Raw genomic sequence first — 27,000 nt, 5'->3', positions numbered from 1 at the left:
AGTGTTCAACTCTTGGCAATCCCATGGATTGTAGCCCACCAGACTCCTCTGTCCATGGGATTTCCCAGGTAAGAATACTGGAGTGGGTTGTCATTTCCCTCTCCAGGGGTTATTCTCAATCCAGGGATAGAACCTGTGTCTTCTGCTTGGCAGGTGGGTTCTTTACTACTGAGCCACCCGGAAGCTCAACCAACACATACCGATTTCTCAAATGCAAGAAATGACTACTGATCACTATAAATGCTTAAACTGAAAAAAGAAAACTACTCCTCACCCCCAAAAAATCACAGCTACTTTATATGCAAACATTGTGCTAACTATATTGCTATTGTAGCACATAGCCAGCAATAGCTCAGTTCTTTATCCCTTGCTTATAACCCAACTGAGGAGAGGATGAGGCAAGTAAGAGCACTATCCCAAAAGGAAAGAAACCAATTTTAAATTATAGAGAGTGCTGCTGCTGCTGCTAAGTCACTTCAGTCGTGTCCGACTCTGTGCGACCCCATAGACGGCAGCCCATCAGGCTCCCCCATCCCTAGGATTCTCCAGGCAAAAACACTGGGTTGCCATTTTCTTCTCCAATGCATGAAAGTGAAAAGTGAAAGTGAAGTCGCTCAGTCGTGTCCGACTCTTAGTGACACCATGGACTGCAGCCTACCAGGCTCCTCCATCCATGGGATTTTCCAGGCAAGAGTACTGGAGTGGGGTGTCATCACCTTCTCCAAATCTATGTAAAACACTGAATTCTCCAAAAGGCATTGTTAAAAATAATTGTTTGAATTAATAAACAAACACATAATTCTGAATTTCAGTTCAAGTAAAACTACTGAAAAACTATTTGCCATTGTACTGGTCAACTGATTACCAAAACAAATGTTCCCTCCAGTATTAAACAGTTTTTAGTTTAATCACCAATTAACCAAAAGGATACTAATGAAGGCTTTAATTTAACAAGTGAAATAATAATGGGCACAGTATAGAAATGTGAGTTACAGAAGCAAGCCACTAAATCAATGCTTATAATTTTGAGTCAACAGATAGAAATTTCAGCATTCAAGATAAAAGGTATTGCCATTATTTTTTTTTAATAGATACCTAACATTCAGTAACATTTGTCACATCATTTATATGAACACTCTTTGTCTTGCGTTCTGTCCAATATAGTAGTTATTCAGATCAGATCAGATCAGATCAGTTGCTCAGTCTTGTCCGACTCTTTGCAACCCCATGAATCACAGCACACCAGGTCTCCCTGTCCATCACCAACTCCCTGAGTTCATTCAGACTCACGTCCATCGAGTCAGTGATGCCATCCAGCCATCTCATCCTCTGTCCTCCCCTTCTCCTCCTGCCCCCAATCCCTCCCAGCATCAGAGTCTTTTCCAATGAGTCAACTCTTCACATCAGGTGGCCAAAGTACTGGAGTTTCAGCTTTAGCATCATTCCTTCCAAAGAAATCCCAGGGCTGATCTCCTTCAGAATGGACTGGTTGGGTTACATGTAAAACTTTAACTAAAATTAATTGAAATTATGTAACATTAAAAATTCAATCCTCAGTCACACTAGCCACATTTAATTTTTTTTTTTTTTTTTTGTGGTAAGATCACTTACCTACCATGAGATCTGCCCTCTTTATAAACTCTGAAGTATATAACTCAATATTGTTTACCACAAGGAGGGGGAAATAAGGAGTTACTATTCAATGGGCATAGTTTCAATTAAGCAAGATGACTAAGTGTTACAGATTGCTGTATTAACACTGTACACCGGCCACATTTGAAGTGTACCATGATCATATGTGTGTAAGGCAGGCCATATTGCACAAAAAAAAATATCCCTCATCTTAGGTATTTTGGTCTTCTGAGTTGAACCTGTCTTCCTAGTTAACAGAATAGGAGGAAGCACTGAATTTTAAAGGTAATTAAAGTTGATCTTTTGTTTCTTCATTACTGTATTTTGTTCTACTTAATTGAAAACATTCTATTCTCTTGTAAAATTAATGGCTTACTTTCTTTCTCTTTCTGGTTGTAAAACAAATGTCTTACTTTCTTCTGTTGGCAAGTGTCTCTTCACCATTTCTTATAGAGATCTTCATTCCATGCTTCTCTTTGCTTCCATCAAAAGAACAACGGGGGCTTTGTGTGGGTGTTCTGACTGGACGGCCACAAATCTTATTTACCTTTTAAATAGAAAATATTAAAGACAGTTAGAAACCATGCTCCAGTCTTTCTGAGAATGTAATGTTTGCTAGAGTTTAAAGCAAAGACATGTTTTACTTACACCACAGTATTAACCTTTAAGACTTACAAAGTTTGCTAACTTTTAAAGTTTGTTAGTTCAGTCACTCAGTCATGTCCAACTCTTTGCGACCCCATAAATAGCAGCACGCCAGTCCTCCCTGTCCATCACCAACTCCCGGAGTTCACTCAAACCCATGTCCATTAAGGTGGTGATGCCATCCAGCCATCTCATCCTCTGTCGTCCCCTTCTTCTCCTGCCCCCAATCCCTCCCAGCATCAGGGTCTTTTCCAATGAGTCAACTCTTCGCATGAGGTGGCCAAAGTATTGGAGTTTCAGCTTCATCATCAGTCCTTCCAATGAATACCCAGGACTGATCTCCTTTAGGATGGACTGGTTGGATCTCAATTTTTAAAGTAGAGGGAATCAAATTATCTATATAAAATGGCAATCATAATAAATTAATGCTATACACATTTATACAGTTTGAATGTATTCAAATGCAAAATACATGAATAAAAATATATATGCAAAATCAGAGAACTGCATTAATAAACTAGCCTGCTAGTATAAATAAAACTATTTAACCAAAGTAGGTATTATTTATGGTTTATATTCATATCATTGACTAATCACATACCTGTACTAAGTTTCTTAATAAAGTAATTTGCTATTGAACATGGGGTCCAGTTCTGTGTGAGTTCTAAGGGTAGTTTTATTCTTAAAATCTTTCTTAGAAAAGGCAATAAATATGCTTATATGAGATTTCATTTTGTAATAGTCATATATCTTCTTCCTCATTCTAGTTTGCATTAAAGGGAGTTATTCACGGTTTCTTTTAAAAAATTATTTATAGAACTGAAAATTTTACTTTTTAATATTACTTATCTAACAAAGATCTTCATATAACTTATGAAATTATCACTGAAAATTAAGTAACTAATTGGACACATTATCATGTAAAGCATCAAAAAAGATTCACAAGATAACTTATACATTCAAAAAGGCACAGTAGTATAGTTAAAAATACATAAAAGCATTGCCTCTGAATCAAGAGACTTTGGTTCTTGTCCTAATATATGCTTCTTAATTGCTGAGATCTTGATAACAGTGACAGACCTTTATAGAACTTGATTCTCTTATATGTAATATGAAGAACTTAGAATAAATTATTCTAAAGTTCCCTTAAAGTGTAAATTTTTTAAAAAATTTCCATTAATGAGCATTAAAGTAGTTATGCTTCACCTTATTTATTTAAACCATAATTATTTGGTTTCAATATGTGCAAAGAACATGCATTAGATGTTGTAGGAAATAAAAGATTAGAAATTTAATCTAAAAGAGCTGACAATTTAGAAGGAAATAATAAAATCCTCTCGTACATCAAAATGCACATGTACCTTAGAACAAGTCCTTGCCTTAACAGGTTCCAGCCCACCCTGCCAATGCAAAAACTTCAGAAAACCCTGAAAAAAGCCCTTGCCCATGCTTGTTTGGCCTCACCCCTCCTGCCAAAGCCACTGGGCACACATGGTCAGCATAGGGACACTCCCACACAAGACATTACCTTCAAGAGCAGGAGAGGTAATTATTTCACCTAAATTATAGAGACAAACAAAAAAAAGCCAAACAAAATGAGAAGACAGAGAAATATGTTCCAAATGAAAGCACAAGATAAAACATCAGAACAACAACAAAAACCTCTTATAAAATGGAGATAAGTAATTTATTTAATAGAATGATTGATGTTACATTCATAAAAAAGCACACCAAACTCACGAGAGGGCTAGAGGAACACAGTGAGAATTTCAACAAAGAAATTGAAAATGTAAAACAAATATTATATGTAATATACATGAATACACACACACACACACACACACAAACATCATGGTAAGCAAAACTCTGAAATATATCAGTTCAGTTCAGTCACTCAGTCATGTACAGCTCTTTCTGATTCCATGGTCTGCAGCATGCCAGGCCTCCCTGTCCATCACCAACTCCTGGAGTTTACTCAAACTCATGTCCATTGAGTCAGTGATGCCATCCAGCCATCTCATCCTCTCTTGTCCCCTTCTCTTCCTGCTTTCAATCTTTCCCAGCAGCAGGGTCTTTTCAAATGAGTCACTTCTTCACATCAGCTGACCAAAGGAGTTTCACCTTCAGTATCAGTCCTTCCAATGAATATTCAGGGCTAATTTCCTTTAGGATGGACTGGTTGAATCTCCTTGCAGTCCAAGGGACTCTCAAGAGTCTTCTCCAGCACCACAGTTCAAAAGCATCAAAGCTTCGGTGCTCAGCTTTCTTTATAGTCCAACTCTCACATCCATACATGACTACAGGAAAAACATAGCTTTGACAAGATGGACCTTTGTCTGCAAAGTAATGTCTCTGCTTTTTAATATGCTGTCTAGGTTGGTCATAACTTTCCTTCCAAGGAGTAAGTGTCTTAATTTCATGGCTGCAGTGTCACCATCTGCAGGGATTTTGGAGCCCAGAAATATAAAGTCTCTCATTGTTTCCACTGTTTCCCCATCTATTTGCCGTGAAATGATGGGACCAGATGCCATGATCTTCGTTTTCTGAATGTTGAGCTTTAAGCCAACTTTTTCACTCTCCTCTCACTTTCATCAAGAGGCTCTTTAGTATTTCTTCCCTTTCTGCCACAAGGGTGATGTCATCTGCATATCTGAGGTTATTGAGATTTCTCCTGGCAATCTTGATTCCAGCTTGTGATTCATCCAGCCCAGCGTTTTGCATGATGTACTCTGCATATAAGTTAAATAAGCAGGGTGACGATATACAGACTTGACATACTGCTTTTCCTATTTGGAACCAGTCTGTTGTTCCATGTCCAGTTCTAACTGTTGCTTCCTGACCTGCATACAAATTTCTCAAGAGGTAGGTCAGGTGGTCTGGTATTCCCATCTCTTTCAGAATTTTCCAGTTTATTGTGATCCACACAGTCAAAGGCTTTGGCATAGTCAATAAAGCAGAAATAGATGTTTTTCTGGAACTCTCTTGCTTTTTCGATGATCCAACATATGTTGGCAATTTGATCTCAGGTTCCTCTGCCTTTTCTAAATCCAGCTTGTACATCTGGAAGTTCACGGTTCACATATCTTTGAAGCCTGGCTTGGAGAATTTTGAGCATTACTTTGCTAGCATGTGAGATGAGTGCAATTGTGTGGTAGTTTGAGCATTCTTTGGCATTGCCTTTCTTTGGGATTGGAATGAAAACCGACCTTTTTGAGTCCTGTGGCCACTGCTGTTTTCCAAATTTGCTGGCATATTGACCACAGCACTTTCACAGCATCATCATTTAGGATTTGAAAGAGCTCAACTGGAATTCTATCACCTCCACTAGCTTTGTTCATAGTGATGCTTCCTAAGGCCCACTTGACTTCACATTCCACGATGTCTGGCTCTAGGTGAGTGATCATATTATCGTGATTATTTGGGTCGTGAAGATCTTTTTTGTATAACTCTTCTGTTTTGCCAAGAGAACGCACTGGTAATAGCAAACGGACTCTTCCAACAACACAAGAGAAGGCTCTACACATGGACATCACCAGATGATCAATACCAAAATCAGATTGATTATATTCTTTGCAGCCAAAGATGGAGAAGTCTATAAAGTCAGCAAAAACAAGACAGGGAGCTGACTGTGGCTCAGATCATGAACTCCTTACTGCCAAATTCAGACTTAAATTGAAGAAAATAGGGAAAACCACTAGACCATTCAGGTTTGATCTAAATCAAATCCCTTATGACTATACAGTGGAAGTGACAAATAGATTCAAGGGATTAGATCTGATAGATAGAGTGCCTGAAGAACTATGGACAGAGGTTGATGGTATTGTACAGGAAGCAGGGATCAAGACCATCCCCAAAATGCTAATAGAGCAAAAAAAGAAATACATACTGCCAGGGTCCAGCCCCAGTGGATCCAGGGAATTTGAAGGGGGGACGGCGTCAGCGATCAGGAAACAATAGCTTATTTAAATGTTAAATAAAGATATAAAGAGTGGTTAAATAGGGATAGCTCAGTGAGAAAATTCAGTGGAGAAAAGAGGCTAAATAACTTGGTTTACGTGGAAAACCAATAAAACTCCAAGACAAGGAGTTTACACCACCCGCATAGGCCACAGGTGTCCTCCCATTCTCCCAAAGGAGAGGAGACACTAAGGCCTCCCCGGTCAGATCTTAGAAGCTCAGGCAAAATCAGTAGGCTTGGCGAGCCTCCACACTCCAGATGGGAATTCAGCCAGAAGGTGAGAGAAAGAACGACATGGGGAGACCAAGCTTCAGTGAACAAGGCCCGTAGCTTTATTTTCAACAGGGGCTTTTATACCCTAAGTTGCACATAGAGGATAATAGGGGGTGTGAAATCATGCAAAGTCAGCAGTCTTTGATCCTTAATGAGACCAGGCTTTCTTTTCTGCAAATTTATCGTATACAAATGGTTTAGGTGATTTACATCATCTTCTGGCCAGAAGGCCTGTTAACATTTTATGACTCTGACAAAGATTTGTCGACCATAAGACTTATTTTCTCTAAGAGTAATTATTTTAAAGTTTGGCGCCATCCTCCGAAGGTGTTAAAGTTGCATTCCTATAGGACAAAGGTGCAGTGGGTTTACAACAAAGGAAAGAATTTATTACCTTAAGGGTCTAAAGTTGTTAACACCAAGGCCACTACTAATTTTTTTTACATACCAACTATATTAATTAATACACTTCCAAGGATACAATACAGGGGATGTGGAAACTTGGCAGAAAGCATTGGCTCAACAATGAAATCTTCTACTAGTTCTATTCTGACAATTTCTAACTCTCCGAGAGGCTCTATTCTATTTGAATATCTTAAGCTTCCCGTGCCTCTCGCAGTTGGGAGACTGTAAACAATCATACGCGTAGCTATAGGAGTCCGGATAAGCCTGTCAGGCAAGTTAGGGAGCCATCTGAGGGGTTTGGATTTAAACACTCCTCTTATGCCCAAGAGACTAATTAGCCAGAGCTCTAAGTTGATTTCCTTCAGAGACAAGGTGGTCGGGGATAGCCCCCCCCCCCCCCCCCCCCCCCCGCCCCGTGACTGTCAGAGGAGTTGGTAAAAGTCATGAAGCAGTAAAACAGACAGACTCTGGTTTTGGGGTAGATGCTCAGGCAGGCCCAGAGGGGCACCCCTCGAGTTCTGGCTCGCCTTGCCCACCAGAACTCTCCCACATAACCTTGTTATGGGTGGGGACTCCAGTGCTGGCTCCTGGCATCATACCACCTGGACAGAAAATCAGTAGGCAAAAATTGGCCTTAAATGACAGATTAGACTAAATGTACTTAATAGATATCCATAGAACATTCCACCCCCAAACAGCAGAATACATATTCTTTTCAAGGTCACATGGAATATTCCTCAGGATATATCACATGCTTGGTCACAAAATAAATCTCAATAAATTAGAGAAAACTGAAATCATATCAAGCATCTTCTCTGACCACAATGAAACAAGAAAACAATTACAGGAAAAAAAAAAAAAAACTTGAAAAAACACAAACACATGGAGACTGAATAATATGCTGCTGCTGCTGCTGCTGCTAAGTCGCTTCAGTCATGGCCGATTCTGTGCGACCCCATAGACGGCAGCCCGCCAGGCTCTCCCGTCCCTGGGATTATGCAGGCAAGAGTACTGGAGTGGGGTGCCACTGCCTTCTCCAATAATATGCTACTAACAACAAAAAATAAAAAGGTCAATAGAGAAATCTAAAAATTTCTTGAGACTAATCAAAACGAAGACTCAACTTTCCAAAGTCTATAGGATGTGGCAAAAGCAGTCCTAAGAGGGATTAGGACTATAGTGAGACAGGATAGTGAGACAGGATAGTGTGGCAGACCTATCTCAGGAAATAAGGGAAATCTCAAATAAGCAATCTAACATGACACTCAAAAGAACTAGAAAAAGAAGAAAAAACAAAGTCTAAAGTTAATAGAAAGAAGGAAATAATAAAGATCAGAGTAGAAATAAATGAGATAGAGAACAAAAAGAAAAGATCAATGAAACTAAGAGCTGGGTTTTAAAAAAATCTATATAAAATTGATAAACCCTTAGCCAGACTCATAAAAAAAGGAGATGGCCCAAATAAATAAAACTAGAAATGAAGAAAGTACAACTGATATCATAGAAATATTATAATCGTAAGAGAATACTACAATTATAAGCCAAAATTTGGACAATGTACAAGAAATGGATAAATTCCTAGATACATATAATCTTCCAAGACTCAATCAGGAAGAAACAAAAAATCTGTACAGAACCATTAATAGTAACTAAATTAAATCAGCAGTTAAAAACTTTCCACCAAAGTTCAGAACAGATAGCTTCATAGGGGAATTCTACAAAACATTTAAAGAAAAGCTAATACCCATTCTTCTCAAATTATTCTGAAAAACTGAAGATAATGGAACACATTCAATATCATTCTACAAGACCAGCAATATCCTGATATCAAAGCCAGACAGAGACATTACCAAAAAAAGAAAATTAACAGGCCAATATCCCTGATAAACACAGAGGCAAAAATCCTCAAAAAATATTAACAGACTTCATTCAACTCTACAATAAGATCATAGGTCATGATCAAGTGGGATTTACTGAAAGGATGCAGGGCTCCCCTGGTGACTCAGATGGTAAAGAATCCGACTGCAATGTAGGAGACCTGGGTTCGATCCATTGGGAAGATCCCCTGGAGAAAGGAATGGCTACCCACTCCAGTATTCTTGCCTGGAGAATCCCATGGACAGAGGAGCCTGGCAGGCTACAGCCCATGGGGTCACAAAGAGACAGATATTACTGAATGACTAAGCACAGCACAGATGCAGGATGATTCAGTATCCACAAATCAATTAATGTGATATACCAGATTAACAAAGGAAGGATAAAAATCACATGATCATCTCAATAGATACAGAAAAAGCATTTGACAAAATTCAACATCCATTCATGACAAAAACTCTCAGTAATGTTGGTATAGAGGAAACATTTAGTTAGGCATAGTCAGTCAGTATCAGATGTGTCCAACTCTGCAACCCTATGGGCTATAGCCCAACAGGTTCCTTTGGCCATGGAATTCTCCAGGTAAGAATACTGGAGCAGGTTGCCATTCCCTTCTCCAGGGTATCTTCCTGACTCAGGGATCAAACCTGGGCCTCCCACGTTGCAGGCAGATTCTTTACCATCTACAGAGGAAAACATACCCCAACATAATAAAAGCCATTTATGATAAACACACAGCTAACATCATACTCACCAGTGAAAATCTGAAAGCTTTTTGGAAGTCCTACTGACAGCAATCAGACAACAACAACAACAAAAATGAATAAATAAAAAGTCATCAAATTGGAAGAGAAGTAAAACTCTCACTATATGCAGACAACATGATATTATACACAGCAAACTCTAAAGACTCTACCTAAAAGCTATCAAAATAAATGAATTCAGTAATGTCACAGATACAAAATAAATATACAGAAATTTGTTGCATTTCTATACATTTATACTGAACTATCAGAAAGAGAAATCAAGAAAACAATCCCATTTGCAATGACATCAAAAAGAATAAAACACCTAGGAATAAATTTAACCAAAATGATGAACAACTTGCATTCTGAAAACTATAAGACACTGATGAAAGAAATTGCAGACAACACAAATAAATGAAAACTATTCTGTGTTCATGAATTAGAAGCATTAAAATAATTAAATACTCAAATATTTACAATAGCCAAGATATGAAAGCAACCTAAATAAGTATCCATCAACAGATGAAAGGATAAAGAAGATACAATATATAGAGGTGACCCTTCAAAAATATGGGTGTTAGGGGCACCAAACCATACAGTCAAAAATCCACATGTAACTTTAAAGTCCACTCTGTGTATCCACATTCATGGATTCAACAAATTGTGGATATGGGGGTGCTGAAGTACATATTTATCAAAAGAAAAAAAAAAAAAAAGCCCTCACATGCGTGGATAAAATCCACATACACATTCAAACCTATGTTGTCCAAGAACTAGGTGTACAAAAACTGCATATACAGTGGACTATTACCTAACCATTTTAAAAAAATAATGAAATCTTGCCATTTGCAACAACATGAATGGATCTGGAGGGGGTGTGTGTGTGTGTGTGTGTGTGTGTGTGTTAGTCGCTTAATCGTGTTTGACTCTTTGCGACCCCATAGACTATACCCCACCAGGCTCCTCTGTCCATGTGATTTCAGGCAAGTATACTGGAGTGGGTTGCCATTTCCTTCTCCAGGGTCTGGAGGGTATAAAAAGAGATAAATACTACTCTTTCACTTATACTGACATATAAAAAACAAAACAAACAAATATAACAAAATAGGAACAGACTGAGATATAGAGAACAAACTGGTGGTTGCCACAGGGGAGGCAGTTGGGAGTGATGGGCAGATTAGATGAAAGGGATACTGAGGTACAAACTGCCTGTTACTATGTGACTGTGACTGCATATTAGGTCAAGGGCTGTGATGTAGAGCACAGGAAATATAGTCAATAATATTAACTTTGCATGGTGTGCAGTCTATAAAAATACTGAAAACACTATATTGTACACCTGAAACTAATATGACATTGTAAGTCAATTATACTTCAATAAAAAAGAAAATGAAATAAAGCTATAACATGTAGAAAATGAACAGAATAATTCTGGGGTGTTTAGGGAAGAGATTCAGTAGGTGATGTCTAAATAACAGATTAAAAGGTAAAACTAGAAGTTGGTCGGGTGGACAAAGTGGGAAAGCTCCAGAAGAGAGTATAAAAGCAAAGAGGTGTATAACAACATGTTTCAGAGAACAAAGGTGACACCTAAAAGATGAGGTAAGACACAAAAATGTAAGGTAAGACCTTAGAAATGAGGGAAGACATAAAAATGCCATATATGTGGTGATGGATGTTAATCAGACTTATTGTGGTAATCATTGCATAATATATACTAATATCAAGTCATATGTTGTATACCCGAAAATAATATAAAGTTATAGATCAATTATATATCAGTTCTTCAAGATGCCATAATATGTCTTGGATATCAAGCTAAAAATTTTACTTTAGCAAATGGAAATCAGGCAAAGTTCCAAGGTAGGAAAATGTAGCTTAATGATCTACACAAGAAAAATCTTTATAACAGCAGTTTGCAGGTATGGAGACCAAGGTCCTCCCGTAGAACACTAGAGAAAGGCTGGGACCCAAGGTCAGCAGCAGAAGTGCTGAAAAGAAGCAATAGATATAATAAGTAGACAGGAGGGACAGATTGTAGCTTGGAGATATATAATAATTAGATATAGAATGTTTCTGAACAAAGAAAAATGGTGGAAGGTGCAAGGAAAATCTTGATAGAGATAAGTGCAAGGAAACATCAGGCTGACATCAAAAATGGATAAAAATTTGGTTTGCCTGCAAAGGAGAAAATATGAAGGATTGTAGTAAAAGGAAATTAAGTTTGAAGGGTAGGTTGGAGTCATAGCTTGGAGGTTTAAAATGACAACCTAAGTTTCGTTTATTAAACAAAACCTCTGATAGCTATTGAATAGAAAAGTAAAATGCTAGAGCTGATACTTAGCAATGAATCTGACATTTGGACTAGAGAGAGAGACCTATTAAAGGCGAGTGACCTGTTAATAGATTCTAAAGTTTGAAGGCTCCTAAAGTTCCATCCTAAAGGAAATAAGTCCTGAATATTCATTGGAAGGACTGATGCTGAAGCTGAAACTCCAATACTCTGATCACCTGATGGGAAGAACTGACTCATTGGAAAAGACCCCAATGCTGGAAAAGATCAAAGGCAGGAGGAGAAGGGGACGACAGAGGATGAGATGGTTGGATGGCATCACCAACTTGATGGACATGAGTTTGAGTAAGCTCTGGGAATTAGTGATGGACAGGGAAGCCTTGGCATGCTGCAATCCATGGGGTCACAAAGAGTCAGACATGACTGAACAATTGAACTGAACTGAAAGTTCGAAGGAAAGATAATTTTATTCTGAATGACAGTAATGACAGTATCCATAACAAGAAGGATTCATGAATCATATACAGACAGAAGAGAAGAAAAATCAACAGGTTTAAATCCAGAACACTGACAATACCAAATGATAGCGGGGATGTGGAGCAACAGAAACTCTCATTCTTGGCTGTTGAGGAAGCAGAAGGGTATAGTCCAGTTTGAAAAACAATTTGGCAGCTTCTTACACTTTTATCATATGATCCAGCAATTACATTCCTTGGAATTTACATTAAAACTTATATCCACACAAAAACCCGCATGCAGATGTTTATAGCAGCTTTATTGAGATTGCCAAAATTTGGAAGCAACCAAGTTGCCCTTCTGTAGGCAAATGGATAAATAAACTGTGGTCCATCCAGACAGCAGAACATTATCCAGTGCGAAAAAGAAATGAGCTATCAAACTGTGAAGACATAGAGAAAACTTAAATGCCCATCAATGAGTGAAAGAAGTTATATTGAAAATGCTATATACTGTATGATTCCAATTATATGGCGTTCTGGAAAAGGCAAAACTACGGAGTCAGTAAAAAGATCAGTGGTTTCCAGAAGTGGGAATAAGCAGGGGCCAGGGGGCAGGGGGCAGGTGGATTTATAAGGCAGTGAAAATTACTCTGTATGATACCGTAATGGGAGATACATGCCACCAGGTGTGTGCTCAGTAGTTCAGTCGTGTCTGACTCTTTGCGACCCCATGGACTGTAGCCCGCCAGGCTCCTCTATCCATGGGGATTCTCCAGGCAAGAATAGTGGAGTGGGTTGCCATGCCCTCCTCCAGGGGATCTTCCAAACCCAGGAATCAAACTCAGGTCTCCTACATTGCAGGCAGATTCTTTACCATTTGAGCCACCAAGGAAGCCCACATGTCAGTGAATATTTGTCCAAACCCATAAAATGTAGAACACCAGTGAACTCAAAACTATAGATTTGGGGAGACAGTGATATGTCGATGTAGGTTCATCAGTTGTAGCAAATTTATCACTCTGGTAGAGGATTCTAACAATGGGAGAGGTTCTGCATATGTGGAGGCAGGGGCTACATGGGATATCTTTTCACCTTGTATTCAGTTTTGACATAAGACTAAAACTGCTCTAAAAAAATAGAAAAAAAATGGTACAGATAAACCTAATTATAGGGCAGGAATAGAGACACAGGTGTAAAACAATTGATGGGTGGACATGGCAAGGGGCTAGGAAGGACAGAATAAATTGAGAGATTAGGATTGACATATATACACTACCAAGTGTAAAATAGATAGCTAGTGGGAAGCTGCTATATAGCACAGGGATCTCAGCTAAGTGCTATGTGGTCACCTAGAGGGGTAGGATGTGGCGGGATGGGGTGGGGATGGAGACCAAAGAAGAAGGGGATATAGAATATTCTATATATAGGGTGTACAAATAATGATTCACCTCATTGTACAGCAGAAACTAACAAAACATTGTAAAGCAACTATATCCCAATAAAAGAAATAAGGTTTATTTTGAAAAAATTCAACAGTACTTAACAAATTACTGAAAGCGAGAAGTTAAGGATATGTAAGGTCAAGGTATTAAAAAGCTCAGAGTGAATTTTCCATCACTGAAGCTGAAAAACAGTGATAGTGGAGTGTAAACATATTAACAAGGTGCTAAAATATCCATTTTTAAAGGCAGAAAGTATCTTCACTGTCAACAACTCCTAGTAACAAGAACCGAGGGAAGACAGTATAAGTTGATGGTGGAAATGTCAAGAGTAACATCATTTGGTGACACTACAGAGATATTGACACAAAAGAAAAGAGTGAAAGGTAAACAGATTGCAATCATGATCCCATATGATAAGCCATAGAGCTCTAGACAAGTTATGAAACTTCTACAAATCACAGTTTTCTCATTCTTTAAACTTTAGAAAATTATACCACTTTTCAGTTATCAGTTAAGGAAAATCGTATCTTGCCCTGTCCCTTTCATGTTGGACCCCAGGGCATAACTCTATTGAACATATTTCCTAGGAAGGCAGATGGAGACAAGAAACTATCAGCTTCAGAAGATTTTTATTCCCGTTGCTGCTGCTGCTGCTGCTAAGTCGCTTCAGTCGTGTCCGACTCTGTGCGACCCCATAGACGGCAGCCCACCAGGCTCCCCCATCCCTGGGATTCTCCAGGCAAGAATTCTGGAGTGGGTTGGCATTTCCTCCTCCAATACATGAAAGTGAAAAGTGAGAGGGAAGTTGCTCAGTCGTGTCCAACTCCTAGCGACCCCATGGACTGCAGCCCACCACGCTCCTCCATCCATGGGATTTTCCAGGCAAGAGTACTGCCATCTTTGCAATTTTTTACAAGTATAAAAGAAAATATACAAGTCATAGACCTGTAAGTCAGTTTTAATTGCATCCAAAGTCTTCCCCAATGGCTCAGCAGGTAAAGAATCTGCCTACAATGCAGACACAAGAGACGTGGGTTCAATCCCTGAGTCGGGAAGATCCCCTGGAGAAGGAAATTGCAACCCATCCCAGTGTTCTTGTCTGGAAAATCCCATGAACAGAGGAGCCCAGTGGCTACAGTCCATGGGGGTTGCAAAGAGTTGGACACGACTGAGCAACTAACACAACACTTCAAAGGCACAAGTGTATAAAGCAGATTCCAATACATATAAATAAATTTCAGAGCCCTTATATGTGTTGACTTGCTATCAGGGAGTTCCACTCCACACTTTACTGAAAGGGAGTGGAAAACCATCTGTTACTAGCACATTAGCGTGTCACCTTAACTCCCCTGAGTAAGCCGACTGGGGTAGGCCATTTTAATACTAGCACCTTCTTGCTTTTGAAAAAAAAAAAAAAACTGTTCACACTTACTTTGACAATTTTTCAACTTTGACTTATACTACAATTTCCTCATTTTCCCCACTGGTCTCTACCATTCTCCTCTGCAATCAATCTGAACTGTCTTGGAAAAAAAATGTTTCTGCTCCTAATGCTTATATACTCCTACTTTGAGTTTCATCTCTGGTTTCCCACAGATTTTCATTTTCCCATCTCACCTTGAAATGACCATTTTAGTTGCTTCTAACCCTTATCACTTCTCCCACTCTGCTCAAGTATTCGCTTCAACAACTCCTTGTCACTTAGCTGACTGCCTCCCTTCTCACTGTAATCATGGCATTACATACCAAAGGGTAAATGTCTGTTTATAGCCTCCCTCTGTTCACTGTCTTATTCAAATCATCAAAGCTTTTTTTTTTTTTAACTGATTTTTAAAAATATAAATTTATTTATTTTAATTGGAGGCTAATTACTTTACAATATTGTAGTGGCTTTGCCATACATTGACATGGATCTGCCACAGGTGTACATGTGTTCCCCATCCTGAACCCCGCCTCCCACCTCCCTCCCATCCCATCCCTCTGGGTCATCCCAGTGCACCAGCCCCCAGCACCCTGTCTCATGCATTGAACCTGGACTGGCGATCCTTTCACATATGATAACATACATGTTTCAATGCCATTCTCCTAAATCATCCCACCCTCCACATCAAAGCTTTTAACTAATAAACTCAAAAAGCTTTGTAAGAAACAAATTGTTCATTTTCATTTGACTTCCATCAGGAGAGCCTCCATTCATTCTGCAATGATCTTTAAAAATGTTTTTTACTAATAATAAAATTAAAAAGCAAAAATGTTTAGCATACTTTAAATTGAAAAGCAATGAACATGAAGATACTCTGAGTATTTATTAAGTAATCTGTTTCAGAGGGTGATGCAAAGGTGGATTCTACATCACTGGGTAGCCAACAGGTGACCAAATATTTTTCTTCAGCCATATCTAGGATGGTTGGTGTTAAATGAGAACTGACTAAAATAAATTACATAATATGTAACTCTGCAAGCATGCTTGAGAACAACAACAACAAAAATAATAATAGATAAAAATAAGAAACAGGGTGGATTTGGGTCAAATGTGTTGTGCGTTGCACTCTATTAAATTAAAAGCTACTTTTAAACTATTTGAAGGAAACGTACTATTGGCAATTTTTTCCGGTTTTAACAACAAATGTGAATTTATTAATTTTTCCTTGCCCAGTTCCCTATGATTCTCAGAAATAGTTTGTCAAAGTAGTGGCTGGTGTTAAGGGTAAATTCTGCTACCACAAATCAGGATTAAGCTAACTTTTCAAGACAGGAATGAAATCCATGGTTTTGGTTTTATTCCAATGAGGAAAAACTGAAAAAGTATTTTTTTCCAGATCACAAGGATTTTAGAGGGGGACTTCATGCAAATTTCATGAAGTTTGGATTTCATTTTGCTGACTATCATAACGAATTCACAATTAGCAAGCAAAGGGACAGCATTATTAGAGCATCATCTTAGAAAGATTTGGCAGACAAGAAGATCTTTCCCATAGGGAAGGCAAGAAAATATTAGAATCAACTTAATAGGAGCCCATGAAATCTGAGAAGAGGAGAAAGGGAAAACTCTTTTTTGAGAAGAATGAATGGGATTTGGCTACTGGTTGATTCACTATAAGAGATTTTTAAAAGAAGCAGAAATAAAGCTGTTAGCCACTTTGAATCTGGCAACAAGGGTAAATGAAGATCCAATAACCAATATGTGGAAACTAGATGGTAGAATAAGTTAATTGTTCCTTAGAGCAGGAAGTGAATTCTAATTTAGAACTTTGATTAGGGATAATTCTAAAAGGTGGTTCTAAATAGTATACTAGAGATAAAGAGAAAGTTAATGATTAGAATTCTCTGCATAGAGCCAATAAAGCCATGAAAACTGACAAAATTATAAAATGTATATAGAATATAAAGATGGTCAGAAAGAAAATCTTTCAAAGGGAGGAGAAAAAGAACTCAGATAATAGCTACCTGCCCATCCCCAACAAAAAAAGAGAAGAGAAGAGGAACTGGAAAGGAAGAAGAGGAGAAGGAAGGGTTAAAGGTGGGGGAGAAGGAAGGAAGGAGGTGAAAGGAGAAAGTAAAAAGGAAGAACAGGGGGGAGGGAGAAACTGAGGAACAAGAAATTTAGGCTAATAGAGCTGGGAAGCCCATAGAAGATATCTAACCTTAACCATCTGCAGTGATTTTGGGGCCCCTAAAAATAAAGTCGGACACTGTTTCCACTGTTTAGCCATCTATTTCCCATGAAGTGATGGGACCAGATGCCATGATCTTCGTTTTCTTAATGTTGAGCTTTAAGGCCACTTTTTCACTCTCCTCTTTCACTTTCATCAAGAGGCTTTTTAGTTCCTCTTTACTTTCTGCCATAAGGGTAGTGTCATCTGCATATCGGAGGTTATTGATATTTCTCCTGGCAATCTTGATTCCAGCTTGAGCTTCTCCAGCAAAGCAATTCTCACGATGTACTCTGCATATAAGTTAAATAAGCAGGGTGACAATATACAGCCTTGACGTACTCCTTTTCCTATTTGGAACCAGTCTGTTGTTCCATGTCCAGTTCTAACTGTTGCTTCCTGACCTGCATACAAATTTCTCAAGAGGCAGATCAGGTGGTCTGGTATTCCCATCTCTTTCAGAATTTTCCACAGTTTATTGTGATCCACACAGTCAAAGGCTTTGGCATAGTCAATAAAGCAGAAATAGATGCTTTTCTGGAACTCTCTTGCTTTTTCCATGATCCAGCAGATGTTGGCAATTTGATCTCAGGTTCCTCTGCCTTTTCTAAAACCAGCTTGAACATCTGGGAGTTCATGGTTCACGTATTGCTAAAGCCTGACTTGGAGAATTTTGAGCATTACTTTACTAGCATGTGAGATGAGTGCAACTGTGCAGTAGTTTGAGCATTCTTTGGCATTGCCTTTCTTTGGGATTGGAATGAAAACTGACATTTTCTAGTCCTGTAGCCACTGCTGAGTTTTCCAAATTTGTTGGCATATTGAGTGTAGCACTTTCACAGCATCATCTTTCAGGATGTGAAATAGCTCAACTGGAATTCCATCACCTAGCTTTGTTTGTAGTGATGCTTTCTAAGGCCCACTGGACTTCACATTCCAGGATGTCTGGCTCTAGGTGAGTGATCACACCATCGTGATTATCTTGGTCATGAAAATCTTTTTTGTACAGTTCTTCTGTGTATTCTTGCCATCTCTTCTTAATATCTTCTGCTTTTGTTAGGTCCATACAATTTCTGTCCTTTATCGAGCCCATCTTTGCATGAAGTGTTCCCTTCGTATCTCTAATTTTCTTGAAGAGATCTCTAGTCTTTCCCATTTTGTTGTTTTCCTCTATTTCTTTGCATTGATCACTGAAGAAGGCTTTCTTATCTCTCCTTGCTATTCTTTGGAACTCTGCATTCAGATGTTTATATCTTCCCTTTTCTCCTTTGCTTTTCACTTCTCTTCTTTTCACAGCTATTTGTAAGGTCTCCTCAGACAGCCATTTTGCTTTTTTGCATTTCTTTTCCATGGGGATGGTCTTGATCCCTGTCTCCTGTACAATGTCATGAACCTCATTTCACAGTTCATCAGGCACTCTATCTATCAGATCTAGGCCCTTAAATCTATTTCTCACTTCCACTGTATAATCATAAGGGATTTGATTTATGTCATATCTGAATGGTCTAGTGGTTTTCCCTACTTTCTTCAATTTAAGTCTGAATTTGGCAATAAGGAGTTCATGGTCTGAGCCACAGTCAGCTCCTGGTCTTGTTTTTGCTGACTGTATAGAGCTTCTCCATCTTGGGCTGCAAAGAATATAGTCAATCTGATTTCGGTGTTGACCATCTGGTGATGTCCACGTATAGAGTCTTCTCTTGTGTTGTTGGAAGAGGGTGTTTGCTATGACCAGTGCGTTCTCTTGGCAAAACTCTATTAGCCTTTGACCTGCTTTATTCCGTATTCCAAGGCCAAATTTGCCTGTTACTCCAGGTGTTTCTTGCCTTCCTACTTTTGCATTCCAGTCCCCTATAATGAAAAGGACATCTCTTTTGGGTGTTAGTTCTAAAAGTTCTAGTCAAGGCTATGGTTTTTCCAGTAGTCATGTATGGATGTGAGAGTTCGACTGTGAAGAAAGCTGATCGCCAAAGAATTGAAACTTTTGAACTGAGGTGTTGGAGAAGACTCTTGAGAGTCCCTTGGACTGCAAGGAGATCCAACCAGTCCATTCTAAAGATCAGTTCTGGGTGTTCTTTGGAAGGAATGATGCTAAAGCTAAAACTCCAGTACTTTGGCCGCCTCGTGTGAAGAGTTGACTCACTAGAAAAGACTCTGATGCTGGGATGGATTGGGGGCAGGAGGAGAAGGGGGGGCAGGAGGAGAAGGGGACGACAGAGGATGAGATGGCTGGATGGCATCACTGACTCGATGGACGTGAGTCTGAATGAACTCCAGGAGATGGTGATGGACAGGGAGGCTTGGTGTGCTGCAATTCATGGGGTTGCGAAGAGTCGGACACGACTGAGCGACTGAACTGAACTGAACTGAACCTTAACCAGCAGATGAGAAAATTGAAGCTCAAATCAGGACAATAACTTGCTAAGACTGAATCTAGTTAGTGGGAGAATGTTGATTACAGAACCAATGGCCTCTTCTTTGTCATTAGCGAGCTTACTATTTATCTTTATACGTATTGTACAGGAGTCACATTATGTAAAATCTAGTTCTTAACCATCCTACAGAAGTAAAATAATTTGGTTGCAGAGGGAGAGGGTGGGAAGATTTGGGAGAAAGGCATTGAAACATGTATAATATCATGTATGAAACGAGTTGCCAGTCCAGGTTCGATGTACGATACTGGATGCTTGGGGCTAGTGCACTGGGACGACCCAGAGGGATGGTATGGGGAAGGAGGAGGGAGGAGGGTTCAGGATGGGGAACACATGTATACCTGTGGTGGATTCATTTTGATATTTGGCAAAACTAACACAATTTGTAAAGTTTAAAAATAAAATAAAATTTAAAATAATTTAAAAAAAATAAAATTCATGGTACAAAGTTAAAAAAAAAAGAAAATAATCTAGATATATTAATAGATAAGAGGATCCCATTTTTCCTATGTATGTGGAAGTGGGTGAGAGGAAACATAAAGTTACTTCCCTTTAAGATTCCTAGGAATGAATAGAGGTGGGGAAAAGGAGGAACTACAAGGATATTTGACAACTTGATTTCTCACCCAGGTTTAGGAAGAAAACCAGAATAACTGATTTATGAAAAGAACTCTTCCTATGATACACAACCCCTAAATTCCAATTTTATGAGACAGTAATGTAAGATTTTCCTCTCTTCTACAGAAGTCCAGATAATGTCGTGAAAAGAATAGTCAGTAACTTCCTGATCTACAAACTATCACAATGAAATAATCTGGTCTGATCAAATATCTGGTCAACAGTTAGAAAAGCAGATTTCCTTATAACTGTCACACTTGACATATAGTATATGTTCTCAGATTTATGAATCCTGAATCGTCAATATTTTCTTAAAAAGTTACATTTGTTTGCAATATAAAAAAGCTTTTCTGTTGATATTGATCTGTAGTTGCCCTTGAAACCCATGTTTCACATCAAAACCTTTCTAATCCACATTTATTTTTAAAACAACATATGAAAGTATTTTAGTAAATACTTGTAACTTTTGGCATTGTAAATACTTTTTGTAAGTTACCAAACATTTAATGTCACTTTCTTCAGTGCTTTTCACCTGGGAGGCAATGACCAACACTGGTGTTAATCATGGATGATCTTATAACTGCATGTTGAATGCCTGTGATGGTTAATTTTATATGTCAACATTGTTTCTGGCTATGACCCTGAAGGTACTTACAGATCAGATCAGCATTTGAATCAGTGGACTCAGTAAAGTAGATTGCATTCCCTTAACAAGGAAAGGCATCATCCAATTCCTGAGGGTCTGAATAGAAAAGGAAGGAGGAGCTGTCCCCTACCCCAGCACACCCCAGCCTCACTGCTTGAACTGGGACAAGTGATCTCATCTCCTCCAGCTCTCAGACTGGGATTCACACTGTGTGTTCCCCTCGTTCTCAGGCCTTTGGACTCAGACTGAATCATACCACCAGTGTTTTGAGTCTCCAGCTTGCAGAAAGTAAACTGTGGAACTTCTCAGCTTCCATAATCACGAGAGCCAATAAGTTCCTCAAAATAAATACCTTCTTAGCATATTCATCTTATATGTAAGTTCTGTTTCTCTGGAGGACCCAGACTAATACAATGACAAATTCACTAAATAACATATCTTTTCAAGATTTTATTAACTGCTGTTAATATCATAAATATTTTATTGCAGTTTAATTCTGCTTTGATACATGTAATTCAGTTCAGTTCAGGTGCTCAGTTGTGTCTGACTCTTTGCAACCCCATGGACTGCAGCAACCAGGCCTCCCTGTCCCTGTCCATCACCAATTCCCGGAGTTTACTCAAACTTATGTCCATTGAGTCAGTGATGCCATCCAACCATCTCATCCTCTGTCAGCCCCTTCTCCTCCTCCCCAGCATCAGAGTTTTTCTAATGAGTCAATTCTTCACATCAGGTGGCCAAAGTATTGGAGCTTCAGCTTCAGCATGAGCCCTTCTAATGAATATGCAGGATTGATTTCCTTTAGGATTGACTGGTTTGATCTCCTTCTGTCCAAGGGACTCTCAAGAGTCTTCTCCAACATTACAGTTCAAAAGCATCAATTCTTCAGCACTCAGCTTTGTTTATGGTCCAACTCTCACATCCATACATGACTACTGGAAAAACCATAGCTTTGACCAGATGGACCTTTGTTGGCAAAATAATGTCTCTGTTTTTTAATATGCTGTCTAGGTTGGTCATAGCTTTTATTTCAAGGAGGAAGAGTCTTTTAATTTCATGGCTGCAGTGTCACCATCTGCAGTGGTTTTGGAGCCCAAGAAAATAAAGTTTGACACTGTTTCCATTGTTTCCCCATCTATTGGCCATGAAGTGATGGGGCTGATGCCATGATCTTCATTTTTTGAATGCTGAGTCTTAAGCCAGCTTTTTCACTCTCCTCTTTCACTTTCATCAAGAGGCTCTTTAGTATCTCTTCATTTTCTGCCATAAGGGTGGTATCATCTGCATATCTGAGGTTACTGATATTTCTCCTGGCAATCTTGATTCCAGCTTGTGATTCATCCAGTCCAGTGTTTCGCATGATGCACTTTGCATTTGCATATAAGTTACATAAACAGAATGACAGTATACAGCTTTGATGTACTCCTTTCCCAATTTGGAACAAGTCCATTGTTCCAGGTCCAATTCTAACCGTTGCTTCTTGACTTGCATACATATTTCTCAGGAGACAGGTAAGGTGGTCTGGTATTCCCATATCTTGAAGAATTTTCCACAGTTTGTTGTGATCCACACAGTCAAAGGCTTTGGTGTAGTCTATAAAGCAGAAGTGAATGTTTTTCTGGAACTCTCTTGCTTTTTCCATGATCTAACGGATAATGGCAATTTGATCTCTGGTTCCCCTGCCTTTTCTAAATCCAGCTTGAACATCTGGAAGTTCTCAGTTCACGTACTGTTGAAGCCTGGCTTGGAGAATTTTGAGCATTACTTTGCTATTGTGTGAGATGAGTGCAATTGTGTGATAGTTTGAACATTCTCTGGCATTGCCTTTCTTTGGGATACATGAAATTAAATGAATGCAGTTACATGCAATTAATAAAAAGAGAAAGCAGATATGTAGAGGTTAAAACATAATACATATTAGATGCTCAGTCATGTCTGACTCGTTGTGACCCGATAGACTGTAGCCTGCCAGGCTCCTCTGCCCATGGAGTTCGCCAGGCAGGAATACTGGAGAGGCTAGCTATTCCCTTCTACAAGGAATATTCCCAACCCAGGGATCAAACCCAGATCTCATACATTGCAAGCAGATCCTTTATCGTCTGAGCTACCAGGGAAGCCTAAAACAATAAGAATGCCTGTTTAATTTTTCTTTAAATTATCAAATATATTAATTTCCTTCCTATTTGATTGTATTTTGCCTGAAGAGGTGTATATATCTTCTCATTTTATAGATACATATCATAGTATTCCCATACATCACAGTATAATTTATGAATTCAACCTTTAAATCAGATAGTTCTATCCAAAACATGATTCTGTTATATTTTTCAAAATAATGCAATACTTACTTAAATGAAAGTATAAAATTATGCTGGATAAATATTAATAAATCTTTAAACAACATCAAACAATATTAATAATATCAGTTTAGTTCAGTTCAGTCGCTCAGTCGTGTCTGACTCTTTGCAACCCCGTGAACTGCAGCACACCAGGCCTCCTTGTCCATCACCAACTCCTGGAGTTTACCCAAGCTTATGGCCATTGAGTCAGTGATGCCATCCAGCCATGTCATCCTCTGTTGTCCCCTTTTCTTCCTGCCCCCAATCCTTCCCAGCATCAGAGTCTTTTCCAATCAAAAGTAAATTTCAGAGAAGTTGAACCTGAATTATAAAACACATTGTATTTTCCTTATAATTTCCATTTGTTAGCTGGATATTTTCCCAGCCAAAGTTACATTTGATGAAAAAAACTAACTTCATGATGATTATAATTACTGCATGGTGATAGCATATTATTATAAGAGCTTTTGCTAAATTTGTATTAATGGAAATTAAAAAAACACGTGATTATGGACCATCACACCTTAAAACTATGGAAACAACATCACCTGAATAATACACATTTTACTTAGAAGTTCAAGGTACAAATAATTCCAGAAGCCAGCTATGGAAAAGATACAAAAGTTATAACTATCAAATCACTTTTAAGATACCAGAAGGCAATGGCACTCCACTCCAGTACTTTTGCCTGGAAAATCCATGGACAGAGGAGCCTGGTGGGCTGCAGTCCATGGGGTCGCTAGAGTCGGACATGACTGAGTGACTTCACTTTCACTTTTCACTTTCATGCATTGGAGAAGGAAATGGCAACCCACTCCAGTGTTCTTGCCTGGAGGATCCCAGGGACGGGGGAGCCTGGTGGGCTGCTGTCTGTGGGGTTGCACAGAGTCGGACACGACTGAAGCGACTTAGCAGCAGCAGCATATTCTAGTATTGCAACAAGGAATATTTATAGCAAGTTATATATTATCAAGGCTTTACAAAGAACTGCCCTTAAATATATTATCCATAAGATTTCTACATTTGTACAAGCTGCCCAGTTCCCAGGAAAAGTCAAATAAAATATCATTAAAGTTGAAGAAGGGTGAAAACACCTACAGTCTCCACTTTGCAAAGGCTAGAGATATGTTTACTCTATAGTTAGCACAGAGAAAACAAGGCCCTTTTTAAATTATTTACTTGGAGTCACAGAAAGTGTGGTGTTGGGTGGTTGCATTCCCTATGTCTTTTTTAATTTTCCAGAATTTGCTTCTCCATACAGATTTTTTGTAGCTATTATCATAAAGTTGCCACCCAAACTCCTTTTACATTTAAAATTAAAAGGGAAGAAGGAAGAGGAGAGAAAGGAGGAAAAGGAGGCTGGGGAGAAGCAGAACATTTCTTCACTTGGTCTATTGTGAGAAGCTCTATTCTGGACTATTACTTTTGTATACCTACAAATCTAACCACCAGAGGGAGCGTCTGCATTTCAGTCCTATTCGTAATCATTAATTGAACTTGTAGGGATCCATTTAAAATCATTTAGTTCAGTATTCACAGAGAAAATCCAAACTGTAAACCAAAGTGACAAATACTTAAAAATATGAAATCTTCATAAAAACCTAGTCTCTTATGGAAAATTACTGATACTGCAGCATCAATGTGATCAAATGAGAAAAGGAAAACCAACTCAGGATTGTGGATTACTTTCTCCTAACTGAGCTGTCTTGGAGTCAGGAACAGGAGGATACTGTAAATTGGCCAAGATAGTCAATTATTTCCCCTCTTTCTCTTTCCTTCCCTCCTTTACTTCCTCCTCACATTTGTCCTTCCTTCCTTCCTTCCTTCCATTTATAAGGACACATTAGAAAGTTCCCAGAACCGAAAGTCATATATGTGCATTTTAGTCCATGTTTAGTTACAGATTGCAATGACAATTACAAAATTGAGCACCTATTATCTGTAGATCACAGCAGGATCCTCTATGACCCACCTCCCAGAATATTGGAAATAAAAGCAAAAATAAACAAATGGGACCTAATTAACCTTAAAAGCTTCTGCACATCAAAGGAAACTATTAGCAAGGTGAAAAGACAGCCTTCAGAATGGGAGAAAATAATAGCAAATGAAGCAACTGACAAACAACTAATCTCAAAAATATACACTCAACTCCTACAGCTCAACTCCAGAAAAATAAATGACCCAATCAAAAAATGGGCCAAAGAACTAAATAGACATTTCTCCAAAGAAGACATACAGATGGCTAACAAACACATGAAAAGATGCTCAACATCACTCATTATCAGAGAAATGCAAATCAAAACCACTATGAAGTACCATTTCACACCAGTCAGAATGGCTGCGATCCAAAAGTCTACAAATAATAAATGCTGGAGAGGGTGTGGAGTAAAGGGAACCCTCTTACACTCTTGGTGGGAATGCAAACTAGTACAGTCACTATGGAGAACAGTGTGGAGATTCCTTAAAAAACTGGAAATAGAACTGCCTTATGATCCAGCAATCCCACTGCTGGGCATACACACTGAGGAAACCAGAAGGGAAAGAGACACATGTACCCCAATGTTCATCGCAGCACTGTTTATAATAGCCAGGACATGGAAGCAACCTAGATGTCCATCAGCAGATGAATGGATAAGAAAGCAGTGGTACATATACACAATGGAGTATTACTCAGCCATTGGAAAGAATACATTTGAATCAGTTCTGGTGAGGTGGATGAAGCTGGAGCCTATTATACAGAGTGAAGTAAGCCAGAAGGAAAAACACCAATACAGTGTACTAACGCATATATATGGAGTTTAGAAAGATGGTAACAATAACCCTGTGTACGAGACAGCAAAAGAGACACTGATGTATAGAACAGTATTATGGACTCTGTGGGAGAGGGAGAGGGTGCGAGGATTTGGGAGAATGGCATTGAAACATGTAAAATATCATGTAAGAAACGAGTTGCCAATCCAGGTTCGATGCATGATGCTGGATGCTTGGGGCTGGTGCACTGGGACGACCCAGAGGGATGGTATGGGGAGCGGGGAGGGAGGAGGGTTCAGGATGGGGAACACGTGTATACCTGTGGGGGATTCATATTGATATTTGGCAAAACTAATACAATTATGTAAAGTTTAAAAATAAAATAAAATTTAAAAAATATATTATCTGTAGAGCATTATTCTAAGAGCTGGGAATAAAGTGATGAACTTTCTCTCAAGATACTTCTAGCAAGGGAAACTGCAAATGAATAATTACTTGATTACTTTTATGTATTGATAAGTGTTACTCAGATAAAAATGGATATTTGACTGAGAGCTGGGAAGGAATGAGCATGGACAGCTTCAACTAGGTGGTCAAAAAGACTGTATAAAAAGTAGTTCTGAAGTAAAGAGGCAGTTGTGGAAAGATGATAGGGAAGAGCTTCACATCCAGAGAGAACAGTAATTAAAATAGCCCCTGGGAAGAGAAGAAAAGGAGGCTTCTGCAGCTGAAAATACTTTATAGTATAGTAGTGAATAATGAAGTGGAAGAGAGCAGAGGCTGGCTGGCCAGATGATAATATTTCAGATATACTCTGCCAAAGGGTGAGTTTGTGTT

At 38.8% G+C, this 27,000-nt stretch overlaps 1 protein-coding gene across 9 annotated transcripts in view; it reads right to left on the bottom strand.

Annotated features, from left to right (window-relative positions):
• Positions 1-27,000, bottom strand: part of GPC5 (glypican 5) — a 1,566,851-nt gene that overhangs the window by 1,201,401 nt on the left and 338,450 nt on the right. For all 9 annotated transcript variants that reach the window (XM_061435203.1, XM_061435206.1, XM_061435202.1 and 6 more), the window contains one exon: positions 2,046-2,179. In XM_061435203.1, the coding sequence (XP_061291187.1) occupies positions 2,046-2,179 (134 nt within the window). The remainder of the gene's footprint in view (positions 1-2,045; positions 2,180-27,000) is intronic.

The sequence above is a fragment of the Bos javanicus genome, chromosome 12, assembly GCF_032452875.1.
Source record: "Bos javanicus breed banteng chromosome 12, ARS-OSU_banteng_1.0, whole genome shotgun sequence".
Taxonomy (NCBI): domain Eukaryota; kingdom Metazoa; phylum Chordata; class Mammalia; order Artiodactyla; family Bovidae; genus Bos; species Bos javanicus.
Note: the sequence above shows the minus strand (reverse complement) of the source record. Positions and strands in the feature narration are given on the sequence as shown.